At 47.5% G+C, this 18,073-nt stretch overlaps 1 protein-coding gene across 3 annotated transcripts in view; it reads right to left on the minus strand.

Annotated features, from left to right (window-relative positions):
• Nucleotides 1-487: 487 nt before the first annotated feature.
• LOC111263179 (uncharacterized) overlaps nt 488-18,073 on the minus strand; it is a 47,165-nt gene continuing 29,579 nt past the window's right edge. The window contains exons 1-3 of one of the 3 annotated variants that reach the window (XM_086969489.1): nt 7,718-10,010; nt 3,911-7,543; nt 488-3,499 (exon numbers count right to left, since the gene is read on the minus strand). In XM_086969489.1, the coding sequence (XP_086825615.1) occupies nt 3,124-3,499; nt 3,911-4,500 (966 nt within the window). In that variant the 5' untranslated portion in view covers nt 4,501-7,543; nt 7,718-10,010 and the 3' untranslated portion in view covers nt 488-3,123. Of the gene's footprint in view, nt 3,500-3,910; nt 10,011-18,073 lie in introns of those variants that run through there. The other 2 variants (XM_086969490.1, XM_022838061.2) reach the window with 2 other exon arrangements.

Below are 18,073 nucleotides of genomic sequence, written 5' to 3' on the forward strand. Positions count from 1 at the left end.
GTACTACTACGTACTACTACTACTACTACTACTACTACGTACTACTACTACTACTACGTACTACTACTACTACGTACTACTACGTACTACTACTACTACTACGTACTACTACGTACTACTACTACTACTACGTACTACTACTACTACTACTACTACTACTACTACTACTACTACGTACTACTACTACTACGTACTACTACTACTACGTACTACTACTACTACTACTACTACTACGTACTACTACGTACTACTACTACTACTACTACTACTACTACTACTACGTACTACTACTACTACGTACTACTACTACTACTACTACGTACTACTACCCCTCTCTCCGAAACGCGAGCCTATCGATAGCTAGCTTAGTAGCAAGCTAACTATCGATAGGCTCGCGCCAATTCAAATACACAGATTACGTAACTGAACTTATATTATTATGATTATAGGCATTTGTATAATTTAGAGAAAAAAAAAGCAACATTGATTGTATGTCGCGACCGCTCATGTATTAACTTCTCACGAAGAAACAAGATCAAATGATATTATTCAATATTTACGGATAGCTAGACGCCACGAGCTTTGTAGGCCAAAACGCTAGTACGGGATGATAAACTGTCGTGTATTAACTTTTAGAAAATATATTAAAAGTTAGACAAGCTTCTGAAGGATTTGCGAACTTTCACGAACTTGTCTATTTTTTCTGCACTAAGCACTGATATTTTTCAGCTACCTTTATGCAGATAAGACTTAACATCCTATCGAAGTATTTAGAACTTCATTTTCACAATATTACAATCTAAGTTTATTCCAGCCTATCTATTTGCAGTGAAAATCTTTTTGCAGACTTCAGCGGTTTCTGCACACTAGCAACCCAAAACGACCCTTCTCACAATAGGAGGAGTAAACATATGATAATAATCAAACAGTAAGAGAAAAAATATAATGATAAAATCTGACTAAACCCGACTATTTTGCATGAAACAAATTGTGTAAGAGTATATTCCACACTATGTAGTGGTATCATCAGTATCAACGACAAGCATCTAATAAAACGACCGGCCACCTGACTTATTCCTCTGGCTCTCTTGTCCGGACAGGAACAACAGCAACGTCATCAGCAACCAATAACGCCGTCGTGGATAGTAAGACTACCATATATATATAGTCTTACTACTATTAGAAGTAATGGCGCTCGTACTGGTTGCTAGGCAGAAGCAAGTTGTGCCAGTGAAGTAACGTTTTCCGAACTCGGCCGAAAGTTGCCGGCGATAGTGCGACGTCAATGGCGGCGGCAAAGGCAGCAACGGAGTAGCAGTACTCATCCGCGTCGACTCATGCGAGCGACTGTCGAACAAGCGGACAAGCCAGCAACTAGCGAAACGACCATCACCGAGCCAGCTCAGCTCAGTGACGCCACGATTCGGAACACCCCTGCGACCTTGGCAGCGCTTAAGAGCGTCTTGAGCGCGTGTACTGGAGTGAACGACGACTACAACAAAGCCGCCAGCCGCTATTCTGCAGTTGGTCTAGTGCTGTTAGTGGCGCCACGAGTACAGCCGTCGTAGCGTCTACCACGACCAGCAGCACCGATGAACCGACAACAACGACGACGACGACGGCTTCGACGAGAAAACGCTCCATCAAAACGACAACTCTTTCGCTGTGGTCGAGCTGCTACCACCCTCTTGCCGCATGCGGCTCACAGTTTGCCACCAACGTAGTCTTGAAAACGACACGATGTTAGCTGGCTGGCCGACTGGTTGGTGCTTTCTCTTTGGGGATAGACACAGTAAACGTACAAACTGGCCTGACTGAGCTAATGGCACCGTCACCTCTTCAGTTTCCCGTCTCTCTCGTATTGCTCGAGACAAACGCCGCCGAGACAGCCAACGCAGGGTGACAGGCGGCTAGCCAAAAGTCAGCTAGGCTGTCAGGCAACTAGGCCGAGCAACAACTCATTTTGCACAAATTTTCCCAGCGGCTTGGCTCGACCCGTTGAGCCGTTCACTTGGCTAGTTGCTGAACTGCCCCGTTCCAGCGCGCCCGTCCGCTCCAATCAACCTAGCACCACACACTAGAATCGGCTCCAAAAGTACATCAGCCCCACAGAGGATACGATCCGTTTTCTGAAAACGGCAAGAACAGCAGAAACCACAGCGGTAAAAGTCATACGGCGCCGCTGGTGCAGCTGCTGGTCCAACGTTGCCGCTGCCGTGGTTGTTTCAGTGGGGGCCAAATCGGCTGGCTGGCTGGCTGACTGACTGGCTGTTTGGTGTGCCTGCTTCAGTTCGATGCTGGTTGTTGTTATTGTCGCTGCCGCCGTCGCCGCCGCCGCCGCCGCCGCCGCCGCCGCCATCGCTTGAATCCGCCCGCTGACAAATTCACAATTCAGTTCGTGGTGGATAAAACAAGAACTTGGCATGGATCTCGTTTCGGCTGTTGTGTCAGCTTTGCCGGATGCGCATCTGAGCGCGCATATCCATTGAAAGAGCAGCTCTCTAACAACCTGTTAAGTACATATATATGTACATCCATGAACGGCCACGCTCACACATCTTAGTATACTGGGTTTCGAGTAAGGTGGTACGTGTAGCGAAAAAAAGAAGAGATAGACTAATAGAAGGATACAATGTTCGACTATGATTAAAGTACGTTCGCCGGTAGTAACTAATGAATGGAATATCCATATATCTACGACGACGTTCGCTGTGCATCGAAAAGACCTCACACGCAAGGCGCTGACGGGAAATCGTATGGTCTTTCCTCTAAGTGAATATATAATAAATGGAGAGGGTTCGAGTCAAAAAGCCGTTGGCTGATAACGCCAGCGGCCATCATCGATTTTCGGATTCTATTGGAATATGCAGCATCAATTTTCCTTTTGCCTGAGCGTTGCATCATGGGATACTGCCTTTACCGAGCGTACGAAGTAATGACTTCGCTGCCTGTGTGCGAATTACCCGTCTACCGGACTCGTAACTAGTTGTACTAAAGAGAGCGCGCGGGACAATGTCCCACTGCGGATTTTGTTTGCTATCGGTCGCGTATCAGGTTAAATTCTATACTATATATGCGTATAAAATTATATCAAAGAACAGGGTGACAGTCAAGCAAAAAAGGCTAAAGGAAAATTTCCAGTGTATGTACCGTTTTCAGCTCATTGACACTCACCTTCCATCCGGAGCCTGCTTCCTTGTAGAAAGGGAAGTTGAGACAGATCCAATTGTAGATATCAGCAAGGGTCATCTTCTTCGTGGGGCTGCTATTAATGGCAAAGGATATGAGGGTACTGTATGAATATGGGGGTTTTCGCAAATGGCTGCCACCTCCGCCACCTGCGGTTCCACCCGTCGCCACGGATCCGTATGGGCTCCCGATACTTACTCCGGGACTTCCTGAACCAACCAAACCACTACCTGGCCGATATCCTGCTGACAATTCACTATGCCGACCAAGTGCTCGTGCAGTGCTACGATCCTCGCTTAAAATGTGCGTTCTGTAAAAAAAAATAGTCGCAGTCGTTAGAACCTGACCCGATGCCGCAAAACCATTATCTATTCTTCAATGCTCTATATTTTAGTATTTAAAAAGTACGAAATTCTTAATACTCGTGCATAATTCCGCTAGAGCAGTATAATTAGTGCCGCGTTGCCGAAGTTAAAAAAATTTGGAACCCTTGAAGTCAACGGCATTTGGCGGTCAATTAAATAAGGTCTTAGAGAAAAACAGAATTACGCATTTAGTAAATTATGTCCAGAAGAGTTCCTTGCTAGTTTTTTTACTTGTTACTGTAGAAGCGCTTGTCTAATATTAGCTAAACCATGCTCGCTTTTATCAGTGCCACTGCATATCTCTAGACACGTGCATTTAGTCGTTCGCGTTGTTGTATTCAAGCATTTTCACTTACCTCGACGTGTCAAGATGATTAGATGACGGTGACATATCAATTCGGCCTCCGCCGCCGGCGTCGACAGGACCTTTAAGCGTTTCGAGATGACCACTTGCTGCGTCCTCGGATGAAGTTCTTCCGACCGGCCCGCTACTGTTGCTGTTGCTATTGCTATTGCTATCAATTGCTTTTGCTAGTAACCGACTGTTATTGTTGCTACCGGCGTTCGTCGTAAGATTCGTCGCTGCTGTACTCCGGTGGCTCAGGGAACTACTTCCGCTGCCAGCGCTGTTATTGTACAACGTATCGCTGGACGTGTTCCGACTGTAGTCGATACCGCCGCCCCCGTCGCCTCCTGCCCCGCGATGTCCGTCCGTGCTGCTGTTGCTGCTGTCTACACTTTCGAATGTACTGCCGTATGCTGCTGCTGGACTTGATACGCTTCGAAAGTCGCGGTAGTGTGTAGCGGGATTCCAAAGCGCTGGATTCTTCTGCCACTCTTTGTCGCCGACAATTTCGCGCGGCCCCGAGTACGGGTACCGATCATTTGCCCAATATCGAACATCCGCATGGGGCAGCGGTGAAGGACTCTGATTGGATGAAGACATTGGAGGCGTCAACTCTGTGAAGTAGCATAAGCATTAGATTGAAATAGCTACATGCTGGGTTATCATTATGTCATCTTTATTATTTTTATGCATATCATATTAGACGAACTAACCTGCCTTTCTCTCTAATATATGTATATATTTCTTGTTTGCATACCTTTTTCTAAGAATAAAGGTGTTTCTATTACCGGCAGCCATGTTTCTAGGTACCAGATATACCGAATAAAAAAAACAATACATTTCTTTTTAGAGGAAGAGGTGCCTATATTTAACGGCTATAAGGTTGTACACCGCTTAGCCTATAGGAAACTGACCGTCACACTGGCTATTTACGCAACCATAGTCTATGACAGCTCAATGTTAGTTAACGCAGATGTAGGTATTGCAACGATGCACAGACCGCGAATCCGCATTTGATGTTTACCTCGCCTTCCTCAAGCAATAATAAATCCGCCGGTAGTTATAACCTAGTCAATAATCTACTATTGCAAATTCTGCTGCTCTTACTGTGGCGGGGTGACTGAAATTGTCGCTATGAGCAATGTCGTCGGTGATTTTTCATCACCAACATAAACCTGGTATCGGCCATCAGGACCGGACAATGCAAATCCTGAAGGGTGGGGGTATAGTTGAATGCTAGGGAATTTGAAGGAAACCCAGGTGGCGATTGAAGCTTGAAGGCACTGACACCTGCAGCGTGATGCTGATATGCTGGCGTGTAACAACATGCGGCTTTGAGCAAAAGGTACTGATTCCACTTGTTAGACACAGATAGTTGCGAACTCTTGTGGAAGAGAGCCTCTAAACCTTTGTATTAATAGCTATGTAACCAGACTTCAATAACAATAATAAGGTCCGCCCTCTGTTATAGCAGGAAACGAATGTCTATTGTAGCTTTCAGGTGTTACTCGTGTTTTCAGTACCTGTCTCCAAGGCGCACACGAATGCTACGCTTTTGCATCACCCTTAGTTCCTATATGCCTCATATTCTATACGCGTTAAAATCTTAGTCTCATTAGATTTTTCTAATGTCGTCTTCATTGGTTAGCTACTATCGAACATTCCTCGTTTCTGTTGCTTCCCTTTTTTGTAAGTTGATTCGTCAATGTTACTGCTGTTTGCGCCGCCATCCCGTCATCCACTGAAGCTGATACCGATCGTCGAAGCTGATGTAACCACCACATCAGCAACAGCAACGGATCGGCCAATGTTTACTCTATCGAAGCGGGTGAGCAGATTGGTCCATCTGTAGTGGCCAAATATCCGTGTTAATTAATCGTAATAGCGCGTCAACAGTTACAAAAATAAAGTGGTACAACGCAGGGCACCGCTCCATAGCGTGGCCATTTCACTGAAACGGCTCCAGAATACTGAAACACAGAGTATTTCGCCGACGCTGCCCCTGAAGCTGGCCATGGCTGCGGTGTTTGCCTTTGTTATATAATGTAATAGATTCATTTGAATGCTAAGTCAACATCGGTTTGGCAGCTTTAGCGGCGGTGCAACGGCGCCGTCTCGACGGCCGCCAACATCATGAGCAGCGCCCGGACCGCGCCACGGATGACGCCATCTTCGGATTGCAGCGGACTGTAGGCAGTAGCTTATTTCGACTACTGCAGGGTCGGGCAAGCAGGATAGAACAGACGGACAGACAGACAGACAGACAGACAGACAGTGTCACTTTGAAGAGCCAATGACTGTCGCAGCTCTAGCCACTGCCGTATTGGCCCCCAGGGGGCCAAAGCCGCAGGTTATAGGGCGCCAGCTGCAGTGAGACAAGACAGGCAAACCGACAAAGAGGAAATCAGACAAAAAAAGAAGAAGAAACATTTTCTAATGGCGCAAGAAAAGAAATGGAAAATAACGATATGTAATAGGCTCAGATTCACTGACGCCTTCTACAGCTGAACGCTGGACATTTTAAATCGAAAATTAAAATAAGTAAACCAGATTTGTATTTACGAAATCATTTAGTTGTCATAATGGCCGTGTCACTGCATTGGCAAGATCTCATAGCAAGTTAGAGTGAAATGATTTACCCACACGGGTCTTGAGTCTATATTACTATGATATAACGATTGCCGACAAAAATGTAAAAATCGCTGAATCTCTCGTTGAAGTAATCGCTTCGAGCTGAAAAAAATATTTTCAAATAAAAGAGACTTCAGAGTAGAGAAATGAGATTATTTGTGGTCGAAACGGGGTACGAAATTAGAAACGATACGACGCATTAGCCAGTGTTCAATGAACGTCACGCATATGGTATTACGTATCTTCGTGTGCTTCTCCATTACTCAATCAACAACTACATCGATGTTACTGTCTCTTACACTTGTCAACATACATTCTTACTAACCGTGCAATAAAGGGCCCAACTTGGGCTCAGCTGGTTACGCCATCTCTGAGGCTATGACCACTGACGCTTAATGAAGCTTAGATAGTATCAGATTATGCGAATATAGCTTTAGTTCGCCCGTTCACGTACATGACAATACCAAACTCTTTGTATATGTACGTAGCTAATATTTAAGCAAAAGTGCATATCGTAGTAATGATAATTATTAGCTCAATTATAATAAAATATCAAATTATGACTCATATTTTTCTCAAATTATCGTAATAGTAATATCAAATTCATTTTCAATATAGCCCTTGAGGTAAACAAATGCACTACACATATGAAATGTGTCAACCACATCGATATAGGGGCAATTAGCAAACTAAATTCCGCCTTAGGTTCCCCCTTGCATACCTATACATTTTATGAGATAATACGACTATATTAGCTCACAATACGAATGCATCTAACGGTTCTGTGAAGGAAACAGGAAAAACTAATGCCCACGACAACAAGTGTCGCTGTCGTCGGAGCCGCCATTGTTGTTGCTGGTGGCGCTGTTGCTGCCGCCGCTGCTGTTGAGCTTGTCGAGCAAAACTATTGTTCCCTTCCGACCGTAATTGACGCATCTGCCGCGGCACTGTTTGTTGCTGCCCGAAGAGTTGGCACATATCGAATCGTATATGGACACTAGTAGTTCGCCACCTATAACGATGATTATTATAAGAACTCATCATTACTTGCAGCCGTATTGCCAGCGAATACCGCAACAGCAGCGAAATGTTCTGATCGATCAAGCGAGCACAAGCAAACGGTTGGTCAGGCGTTGCTGACTGGCGAGCAAAAGCAACTGGACAAAAATCGACAGCATATACGTACATACGCAACGCAGCGAGCCCCTCTTTCTGGTGACGCCTGTGGCCCTGGCGTCGCTGTCAGCACTAGCTCTACGCGGCTCAAACCCTTCTTCCGTTCGATTCATATCACTGATTCGGCTGAAACGACTAGTAACGCGGTTAGTTCCACTTGCCGCTAGTGCGGTGTAGCATATGCCACTGTTGCTAGCTGGCTCTACGTTGATGCGTGATGATACCTTCCCGCGCGAGATCCGTTTTGAGATAGTGCCTTGTTGTATCGTTTATGCCATGTGCGGCGCTGGTTCGCGCGCGGATGTGCGACCAGACTCACCGGCTGACCAAGCATTGGCCGCCGTAACACCACTGTTGCGACGCTGTTATCTCGATCGGACGACGACGAAGATTTGACTGGCCGCAGCGGACGCAGTCGAAATACCCAATACTTGACATCGACCGGACACCGTTCTGCCGACGAATCTGCTCCCCTCCAGCCTGGCCACGCGGCGTGGTCATACTACCATGCCAAGCAACGAGGGATTACTTCCCGCGACTTCGTTTTTGTCGCGCTTCATGGTCGGCCGAAGTGGCGCCGAAGACGTCGCACTGCCGCTTTGCCTAAGCGGATGCAGCCACTAGCAGAGCTCCGCCCGCCAATATACTATCACACATCCAATATACAAGGATATAGGCAATAAGCGACTGTCTGCGTATCGTCCAAACGGTCTGTGAGACATAGCAACATGCGGCGCTAGTCCTCGTGGTGACTATGCCAAGGCGTTAGTCGCCGACACCATATCGTCTAGTGCTGTCCACATTATGTCGTCGATACTCAGGGGGATACGCTGGATGCCGACATCACCTTCAGTATTTTACATTAGCTCCTTCTCTCTGTCCTGTCGGGGCAAATAATTGCGAGCGGTGACGGCTCCCAGTATATATAATCGTCAACAGCAAATACGGCTTTTTTTAGCAAGGGCCAAACAGATCTCGTTTCAGCAACCACAGCAGCATCGGTACCTTTTCATCGTTAAATATATGCTAAATATTAATTCGATGCGTTTTATCGGAATGCCAAGAAGCCTAGTTAACCCATTCTTATCAAGTCTCATCACGAAGCTAGCCGTTAAACCACAGACAGTCTCCGCTTGATACCGCTGCTACTATTGACTCTCTCTCGCCGATAGTGAAAACGTCTAGTGGCGACTGTGATGGCTGCATGGCGTATTGTAGTCTTGTCGTTGATGGTGGACGTGATGGGGCAGCACCAGTCGCTGTCACCGAGCGAAGATCGGACAAGCGGAACTTTCTGGCTGGTTGTGCTGCGTGCAGACGTCGGCCACATATCCTGCCGTATGCTGCTCTGCTTAGCTGCCAGTGAGTATCTATGATCCGCCGTTTTTTTAGCAGCGTCGGGGAATCCAATTTTGTCGAGGAGAAGGGCCAGCCATTCAGGAGTCAGTGGTCAAATTGAGCTTTACCTCGCTCACTCGACTGCTCGTCCGCGCGAGCAGCACCTCACGGTACAGCAGCAGTAGCAGCAAATTCAGTAATCGACCAGTAGCAACAGCAGCTGGACTAGCAGTAACAAAGCGACCAGCGCCAGTAGGGCCAAGAATACAAGCCTGCTTCACTTTCTTTTTTGCTTCTCCGTCGTCTTCTCGTTGGTCCCAAGCGGGGCAACGTAAGTCGAGCAATTGCTGCTCAGAGAACAGCGAACAGAGACGCCAACAGCCGTAAGCAGTCGCAACGGCATTAGAAGTCGTAACCATCTAGTACGAACGTATACGTGTATGTACAGAGCTGGTTGAAGCGGTTGCTCCTCGAGGAATGATGCTTTTCGCCGTAACCACATACTTCGCTTCGTTGTTTCTTCGTTTTCGTTCAACATAGCTAGCTGCTCGTAGTTCGCCTGGTTTCGTGGCTCTTACTGCGCGCCGTGAGCGGCCCTGGTGTACGCCAGTCGACACGGCCCCTACCAGCCCTGGCGAAGTATGCGCGAAAAGTGGAAGGCGCAGATCCATCGGGCCGAAAGAAGAATTCGACAACGTTAGAAGCGGCGGCAGCGATGGCGCCAGCAGACCCAGGACAGCCCGATGGCTAGTAGTGCCAAACTGGCCCGCGTTTGTATTATTATTCTACGTACTGGAACTGCACTCGCCTGGGCCCTACGCCGGTTGTTTCAGGAGCAACAGGGACGCCAGTAGTGATGGGTCTGTTGCCGAAACTATTGAGATCGTTGAGTTGAAAGGGGTATGGGCGGCAGCAGCAGCGGCGACCTTAGGCCATTCAAGAAGCCCATCAATCTAATGCGCGAGCTCGATCCACCGGCCGGCCGATGAGGACTGAGCGGCTTGTGCTGTGATGCTACGACAGAGATAGGAAGGCCGGAGGGCAGACAAAGAAGGCTAGCGCCAGCTTGTCTAGCACACGGCGACGAAGTAAACTGAATAGATAGAACATCGGACATCTGACGTCGTTCTGTCCCTTCGAATATTTTGATGCTAGTGAAAAAGGCGACGGAGTCGACAAAAAAGAGCGCTCTTTTACTCACCAGCAGCCATCACCGCTGGTTGGCTAGCTGGCTGGCGGTATTTTCTTCGTATCGTTGAGGGAAACGAAGGACTAATACATGCGTTCCTCCTTCTCCTTTTGTTCTTTCTCATCGTCGAATCGGACGAAGTAGAGGAGCACGAGAGTGCGAAGAATGAAATACATTTATGAAGCCCATTCAGAAAACTGTAGTATAATTTTTCTACGGAACGGAACAGGAAACTTTTAGCTAGTTTGCGCATCTTGCTGCAGGTCTGTTCAGCCACGCGGTAATAGGCGATAGGTCTTTGCTATACTCAGCTAGAGCAATCGCGTACTAAACCGGCTACGCCTAGACGCCTTTATCTAGATATTGAGTATTCTGCATATCGATAAAAATTTACTCATGTGCGCTCTTTCAAAAGGCTCGCAAAACATATACCATATGAAACCACTGCTAAATGAATCTATACGTAACGAGTTTGACTAAAACTCATTATCTTCTAGTTGATCCGGCATGAATTGATTCCCTGAGCCACCCATCGATGCAAATAGATAAACAACGATCCGCTGATATATATATATATACACCTTAAATTCTCAGATGTAATAGAATAAGAGAGGATCGCCAGACAACGTCACAAGTCTACCGTTCAATAGATAGCGACTACATTGTTTGAATATTAGATAGAGATCACAGACTAGCGTAATGATCATCAGCAACAAAGCAAACTGAAGCGTGAAACGGGAAGACAATCGCCAGCAGCAGCAGCAGCAGGCGAAACCCGTCGTCACATTTTAGCCGGTGATCATTGCTCAATACATCTCTAGCTTTTTCAGACTCCCAAAGCCCGCCGCAAAGACGCACAGCTGTCAGATTTCAACGCCATATACTGGGGCTGCACTGCTTAACTGTACAACGGGCTTTCATAGCTGTCACCGCGACTACGAACCCCCTTGGCTACTATGGTCTGGCGGTTGACTGGCTACTAATGGGGTAGAGCCAGACCTCAACACTGGCGCTGCTACCGGTGCGGATGCTTTCGTCTTCATGCAACGGCGAAACAAGCGACTTCCGCGGCGGCGGTGACAGCAGCGGGGCGGGGAGGGGGTGAAGTGACTTTCGGCCGGCATTGGAAAGGCGATGTATGAGCTGGTCTTACCAACATAGCAGTAGCGGCATGCCTCGATGCTCTACCCCGACGCCATCTTGTACTGGCTTTGCGGAGGGGTCGACAACAACGACATCAGCGGTACGGACGTTTTGCTGTTGTCGTCGGCGCTACGTCGTATACAATCGTCTTTCTTTTTCTGAGTGATTATCTGGAGGGCATGGCGCGGCAGCCCATAGGCGATAACGCGCCGATAAGAAGATAAGGAGGCAACGGGTTACAGCTCCTCGCCGTGAAACTGAGACGCTGGTGTTGCCTGCTGTTAACTGCAGACGGCAGGGCCGTCTGCACGGCTGGAACCACAACGACGACGACCCATGCTTGTTGGTCCATGCTTAAAAGTGTCGCCGTGACCCCGAATGAGGGAAGAGTCATGTCGTGTGATCGCTGCAGTCGAGGTTGAGAAAACAACGACAGCTAGCGTCAACTGACACGGCCGCGAGGAACAGCGGCGGCAGCGGTAACTGCATTGAAACGCCGGCTAGAAAGGTAACTGGCTTGCCGCCAAGCCAAAGGGCTACCCAATCATGCGTACAGCCGATTTCCTGCTATATATGCATTTTGATAATCAGACAGAGGGCGCGAGAGAGAGAAAATCAACAAAGCACGGCGAAGCCATTGGATATGTTATAGGAGACGATAGTGACGGGGACCGGAGCCATGGTCGTGGCATAACCCCAGTAGCGCGTACTAGTCCATCTATGATCGGACTAAACTGGCCATGGTTCGATAGTTTTCTCTATATATGTGTAGTTTACTTGCTTGATAACCTGGCTTGCCGACTTGCCGGCCGAAAATATCAACAGCAGTACTCGCATCGTATGCACCGCGTTACCGGCTGTCTAGAGGGAAGAATCAAATAGCACGGTACAAGACGGCTCAGCCCTATGGAACCTCCCGCCGCCCGGATGTTGGAATGTGGCCGCAGTTAGTCGCCGCATCTCGTCCTAATAGAAGAGGAACTGTCCTAACAAAATCCCGAAAGAACTGACGGCCCAAAACCGATCGTTTATATACGCCAATATATTAGATAAACTATTATACGATTGTATAGTGAATGAATATGAACTGACATACATGAAGGTTGTTGCATTGTTTTAGCGATTGCAGACCCAGTTCATCGTCATCCAGTATAATGTATTATTATAACATATTATACGGTAGTGGGAGTTGTAATATAACTGCTGATGTGATAAATCTTCCGACGTTATATATTTGTTTTTCAACTGTTGCTATTATGCCACGATCTCAAACGCCGTGTGATCACTGACCTGAAAATAATTTCAGTTTAGTATTTTTCAGTGTATCACAGTTCAGAGGGTGGATTCTGTTTCATCGTCGTCATCATCATCTTACGTCCTGCAGTTCGGCCGCGAAGGCATAGCCGAAGTATACCACATTCTGACGCATGTCCTAACGAGGATTAGATACACTTTTACCGACACTGACATGGCCTGGCTGCCCCGTTAATGGTGTATTCACGAAAATTTATCGCGGCAGCAGATTGCGTTGCGTGTCATTGTCGTTGTTGGCAGCGGCAGCTGCGGCGTGAGCGTCCGCAGCGATACTAGTTGAGACCGGCGATCGGCATACTACCCGAGCAAGCCAGCGTCAAAGGAGCACTGTGCTACACCGTCATATCCGAGAAAAAATGTCGTAGAGGTGTAAGCGGCTTCTACCGATATCCGCGCGACAAAGGAATCTACCATCAACTGCACCAGCAGCATGAATGCGCCAGAGCGGAGGATTCTGGCCTTCTCCTTTTTTCTGCGGCTATGTAACGTCCGCGCATCTCGAACAGTCTTCGACCGTTTACTTAGTGTACTCGCCTCGCTCATTCTCGGTATTTGGCATGAGTTGAGGTACTGACAAAAGATTAGGACCGAAGCAAAAGACGTAGTGCGAGGCTGCCGTAGCCGCCTGGTCATGACACTATAACTTAAGCTCCAGGTCAGCTAAGCGAGTGGCCGACTTCGCTTTCCGAACGAAACAGTCAGTGACGTTCGCATAAGTATTATAGTACTCTGCCTGATGGGGACATTCTGTTGAGCACCAAATCGGTCTATTTTAGCGAGCACGACTGCCTGCCTGCCTACCTCTGACGTCGCTGTTCTCGATTTGGTCGATTACGGCGATGATAACAAAACTGTTGTTATATTACTGTTGTCAGCGGCCGCAGCAGCTTAACCCAGCTCTTTCGTCTTTAGTGCCATTTACCAAACACTGACAGCGGTCGTTCAGTTGTTCGTTTCGATGCTTTGAAGGGCTGTATTTTCGTTTAAATGCTCCTTCGTTTCACCATATCTTTCTTTCCTTCTTCGGTTTTCTACCGTTGCGCTCGGAAACCTTCACCCTTTTCACCCGGTTCCAGTCCATCTAAAATTTCAATACCAATTGCAACCCTCTGCCTAGCTGGGATAGTCGAAAAAGAAGCCTGGAAAAGGACGTCGTTTTCTGATTCTTCTCTCTTGGGCCTTTTCTTCTACCCCCTTTTTCTCTATCATCATCATCATCGGTTTTTCTTTCCTCTCATTTTTCTAGTCGTGTTGCCAACGAGCAACCTCTCCCCCTCGATCTAAGACCGATGGCGATAGTTCAACGGTCTCCATCAATAAATACTCAGTGTTTAGTCGTTACAATGTTGGTATTTATCGTGAGCGACGTTCGCGGAGACAACGACGTCTCAAAAAAAACCGTCCACATAGACTATTATAGTTTAGTTCGATACGGAGCACGTAGCGGTCCAACCAGTTTCAAGTCTTGAAGCACTTCAGATGAGCATCAGTGTCAGTAGCAGCAGCGTTTATTGCCACGGCCATCTAGCGCTGTCCTAGAGAGCCAGCACAGCAAGTCGATCTTAGTGCGCCCCACGAGCGGCGGATTCGCATCATGATGGTAATGTATTGTCACAGGCCGTTGCATCGCCTCGCTGTGATGCGTGCACAGAAACCTGTCTTCGAAGCAGGCAGGTGCTAGCGACCGTTCGTGCCGACGGGGCGGCAGACGATCGAATGACCGACCCCATAGTCAACAACAGTATCACCACCTGCATCCCCCCGCCCGCCGTCACCTCGGCCGCCGTTCGCCTGATGGTGTTTTTGACATTTACCTGCGCTGTGGTTCTGCTGTGGCTGCTATGCACTGAGTATTGGTCGAATGCCTGTTTCTTGATGTATCAGGAACTCTAACAATGGCACTAGCGCCAGAATCGCTCGTATTCCGAGTGTCCAGAAGCGCTACCTTCTGGCAGCAGCAGCAGCAGCAGCAAAAAGTTCGCATGCGGCACACATTGACATCGACACTGAGAATCTCGAGTATCTGAAGACCAGTGGAATCAGAGGCGATGGCGTAGCCGGGCGTGGATTTGCCATCAACATTTCTAGCTGCTGATAGCGTCATAGTCCTTTTGCTAGTACAACTGCTATTTCGTAGACCGCATTAGACGACCATCCATTTCCTCCCAATAGTCCCAACGGAGCGGCGTTCCATTTGATATTCCATTCTAGGCTTTACGACAATGTTAAAAAAACGTCAACAACAACAACAGCAGCAGCAGCTTCGACCGCGTCAGCGTTTTTGGCTCAAGCACTGGCAGCATTACAGTGATGTAGCAGTTTACCCACTGACGGCGGTGTGATCAAATCGTATCCTAATGCCGTGCGAACTTAGCGGTGTAGCCTGCTGGTTAAACGGCGACCAAGATCGCCAGCGCTGTACATAATCATCAGTGACCGATGATGGCGATGCGACGGCCATCAGATTGACTGCGTGAGTGAGTTAAAAATGGTGCTATTCTCACCAGGCGATGCTGAACCGCGTAGTTCACTACAAAACAATTGAAAGTTACTTGCGAGGACGATACGGCAGATTTACTTATCATTATTATCGTCAGCATGACCGACAAGCGCGAAACGAAGTACGACATATTTCAGCATATATATACATCTTTCATGGAAAACGGCAGCGGAAGGGAGCGGTAATGACGCAGAGGTATTAAAAATTGCTTCCAAATTATACCATATAACGATAAATTATATCATATATATATATATAGTGTTAAAAAAAAGCAGAATAATCTACATCATTTCTAAGTTGGTTGGTCGAGTGGATAGACACACGAACTAAGGGACAAAAAATCGAGATGCGCATAGGCAATAAAGCGAATAAACAACAATCAAGCAGCGCGTTCATAAGTCGATACCGCCGCTAGTTCCCAAGGTATCTAACATTTAGGCCTCACAGAGCACTATGGTTCGAATAGTAACTTAAAGGCAGCGTACGCTCGGCACAACCAGCACTAATACAACAACAACTAGGAGCGGTAGCACCCCAAGTGACGTGCGTTTCGCAGTGTTACCGTCGAGCCAGCATCCCCCGTCTTCCCAACGCAACTGTTTCGACAAGTACTTTTAACCGCCATTTTGATACCTTTCCCGGCGCAATCACGTTCCTTTACCGCCGTCGCTACCGCCATTATCAACAGCAACATTACCGCGGGCAGCAGCTGTTGAAGCCGTAGACTTTCGCTTTTGGTGGCCCTTCGCGTTCATCAGACGTCGCAACAGTCAGTCGTTGTCGACTTACGCAGTCCTCCCTGCTCCCGCTCGTTGATCAGATCACTATGCAACCGTTGCTGACAGACCACCGTTCTAACGAATCAGCGTCAACAAAATTGACAGGAAACAGTTCTTATTGACAAACGTTGTTCCGGCCTGTCCCGTTCCTATCCGTCCTATTTGTATCTAATGTTACTAAATGCTGAACAACCCTTTACAGCTGGTGTGGATATAACCACGGTAAATGCGGCCTTTCGGTTGCCCTCTTCGTCGACAGCAATGGCCAGCACGGATAGTCGTCACTATCCGAGTATCATCATCACTAGACTACCTATCGTGTGTATTATAACAAACTAATAGCTGGCATAAAGCTAGCTTGTTGTCGACGGCCGCAGTAGCAGAAAAATCTAAGTATGCCCGCTTGGACAGACAGTAGTCGACACAGGCAGTAGATATGGACGAAAGGGCAAAGTGATTGGGGCTGCGGTGTCGGCGGTTGCGGTGATAACGGCTGGGGGTAAAACAGCGACAGCAATCGGCCTACCCAAGGTAGCCACCTCGACTGGCCGCGACCCCAGCAAAGTTCAGCAGTAGCAGATAGCTAATTAGCTACTGTTCAGGTTAGTGGCAGCTTATCTGTCTGATAATAGATAGCGCGGTTTAATAATAAGAGTAAGTGACGCAGGGAATGTTTTGCGAACTTCTACATGGCCAATTACAACAACAGTCGTGTCGGTGATCGTAAATATTTCACTCAAAACAAAGTTAAGCTAAAACTTCGAGCTGTCCTGTCGGATATACATTTTGAAACACGAGCATACTATGCGAGACGAACGTTAAGAGGATATATCCATACACCCCCACATATGGCGCGCGAACAACGGTAGAATTGTTGCATGGTACTTTCACGGTGGAATAATCGCCTAATTGCAGCCTCAGCGTTCATCAGTGGCGGTCGATAAACATCTTCAATGAAAGCTGATGAGCTTATCGTTGGAAATTAGATCGGTCACAGAAGGGATTTATTTAGCCGCTCGAGCGTGGGTACCCGTCGATCCTATGACCCTAACCTAACGAATACTAGGCGTCCAAGTCGTCGCTTTGTTTCCAGATAGCCGAAAAACAATAATATTATTGATTGTCAGTAGCATGTGCTGCGGAACACAATCGCGATCCTAAGCCAGATATGTACGTTTCTGTGCGCAAGCGCGTGTCTGTGTCTACCTGCAACAACGTCCGCTATTGCTGTTTTACGTGGATGTCTCGTCGCACCGCCCTTGTCTACGGCCTCTTCGATTTCATTAAGGACGCCACTGTGGTCGATGCTGCCGTCCTTATAGCTAAGTGTTTCAGCTACTTCTGTGTGTGCTTGTGCATGACGTCGTTTATGGCTTCGACGATTATTATTTATTTATTTGTATCTATTTACGTAGACGGATGGGTGAACGCGCAAATCGACAAATGGACCACCGCCAAAGAATGTTGACCAAACACATAGAAACCCCGCAGTGTAAACGACCATTGATGCTCAAATATGTACTAATACATCATGGCCGCTCACAACATACACAGAGACGTGCGCTCGCGCGGATGAGCGAGCGAGCAGGCCAAAGAACGGCCGAGCGAACACAGGAACGAATATCGGGACGAAATTTAACAACGGCATCAGCACGAACGCAGTAACCCAAAGATGTCTTACATAAATGCATGGACTCACGTCAGCGCGTTACATTACTAGCACGACAAGCTGGTTGGCAGACTGGCTGGCTGGAGAAGCAATACGATGCCACAAAAAGCAGCAACGATACTTTAGTAAGGCAAGAGGGCAGAAAATCGTCTCTCGCGCACGTCGTGGGACCTTTCACTTTTTCTAACCGTTAATTGTCAAGCGTCGCGTTTGCTTTTTCCTCTCGTTCGCTCAGACGCTTTTTCAGCAGGGAAGTAAATGCTGTATGTATAAAACCGATACTGTGATGATGGCAAGACAATGAAAATAAGCTAGAAAAAATATAGTTCAGCTTGGTCGTCTATGTAGCACGCTAATGGGAAAGGCACTAATGAAGCCATAGGTGCGTTTAATATTTTTGCCACTTTACCACTTAGGCCTTCTGACCAGGGCAA

Source organism: Varroa jacobsoni, unplaced genomic scaffold, assembly GCF_002532875.2.
Source record: "Varroa jacobsoni isolate VJ856 unplaced genomic scaffold, vjacob_1.0 scaffold_740, whole genome shotgun sequence".
NCBI lineage: Eukaryota > Metazoa > Arthropoda > Arachnida > Mesostigmata > Varroidae > Varroa > Varroa jacobsoni.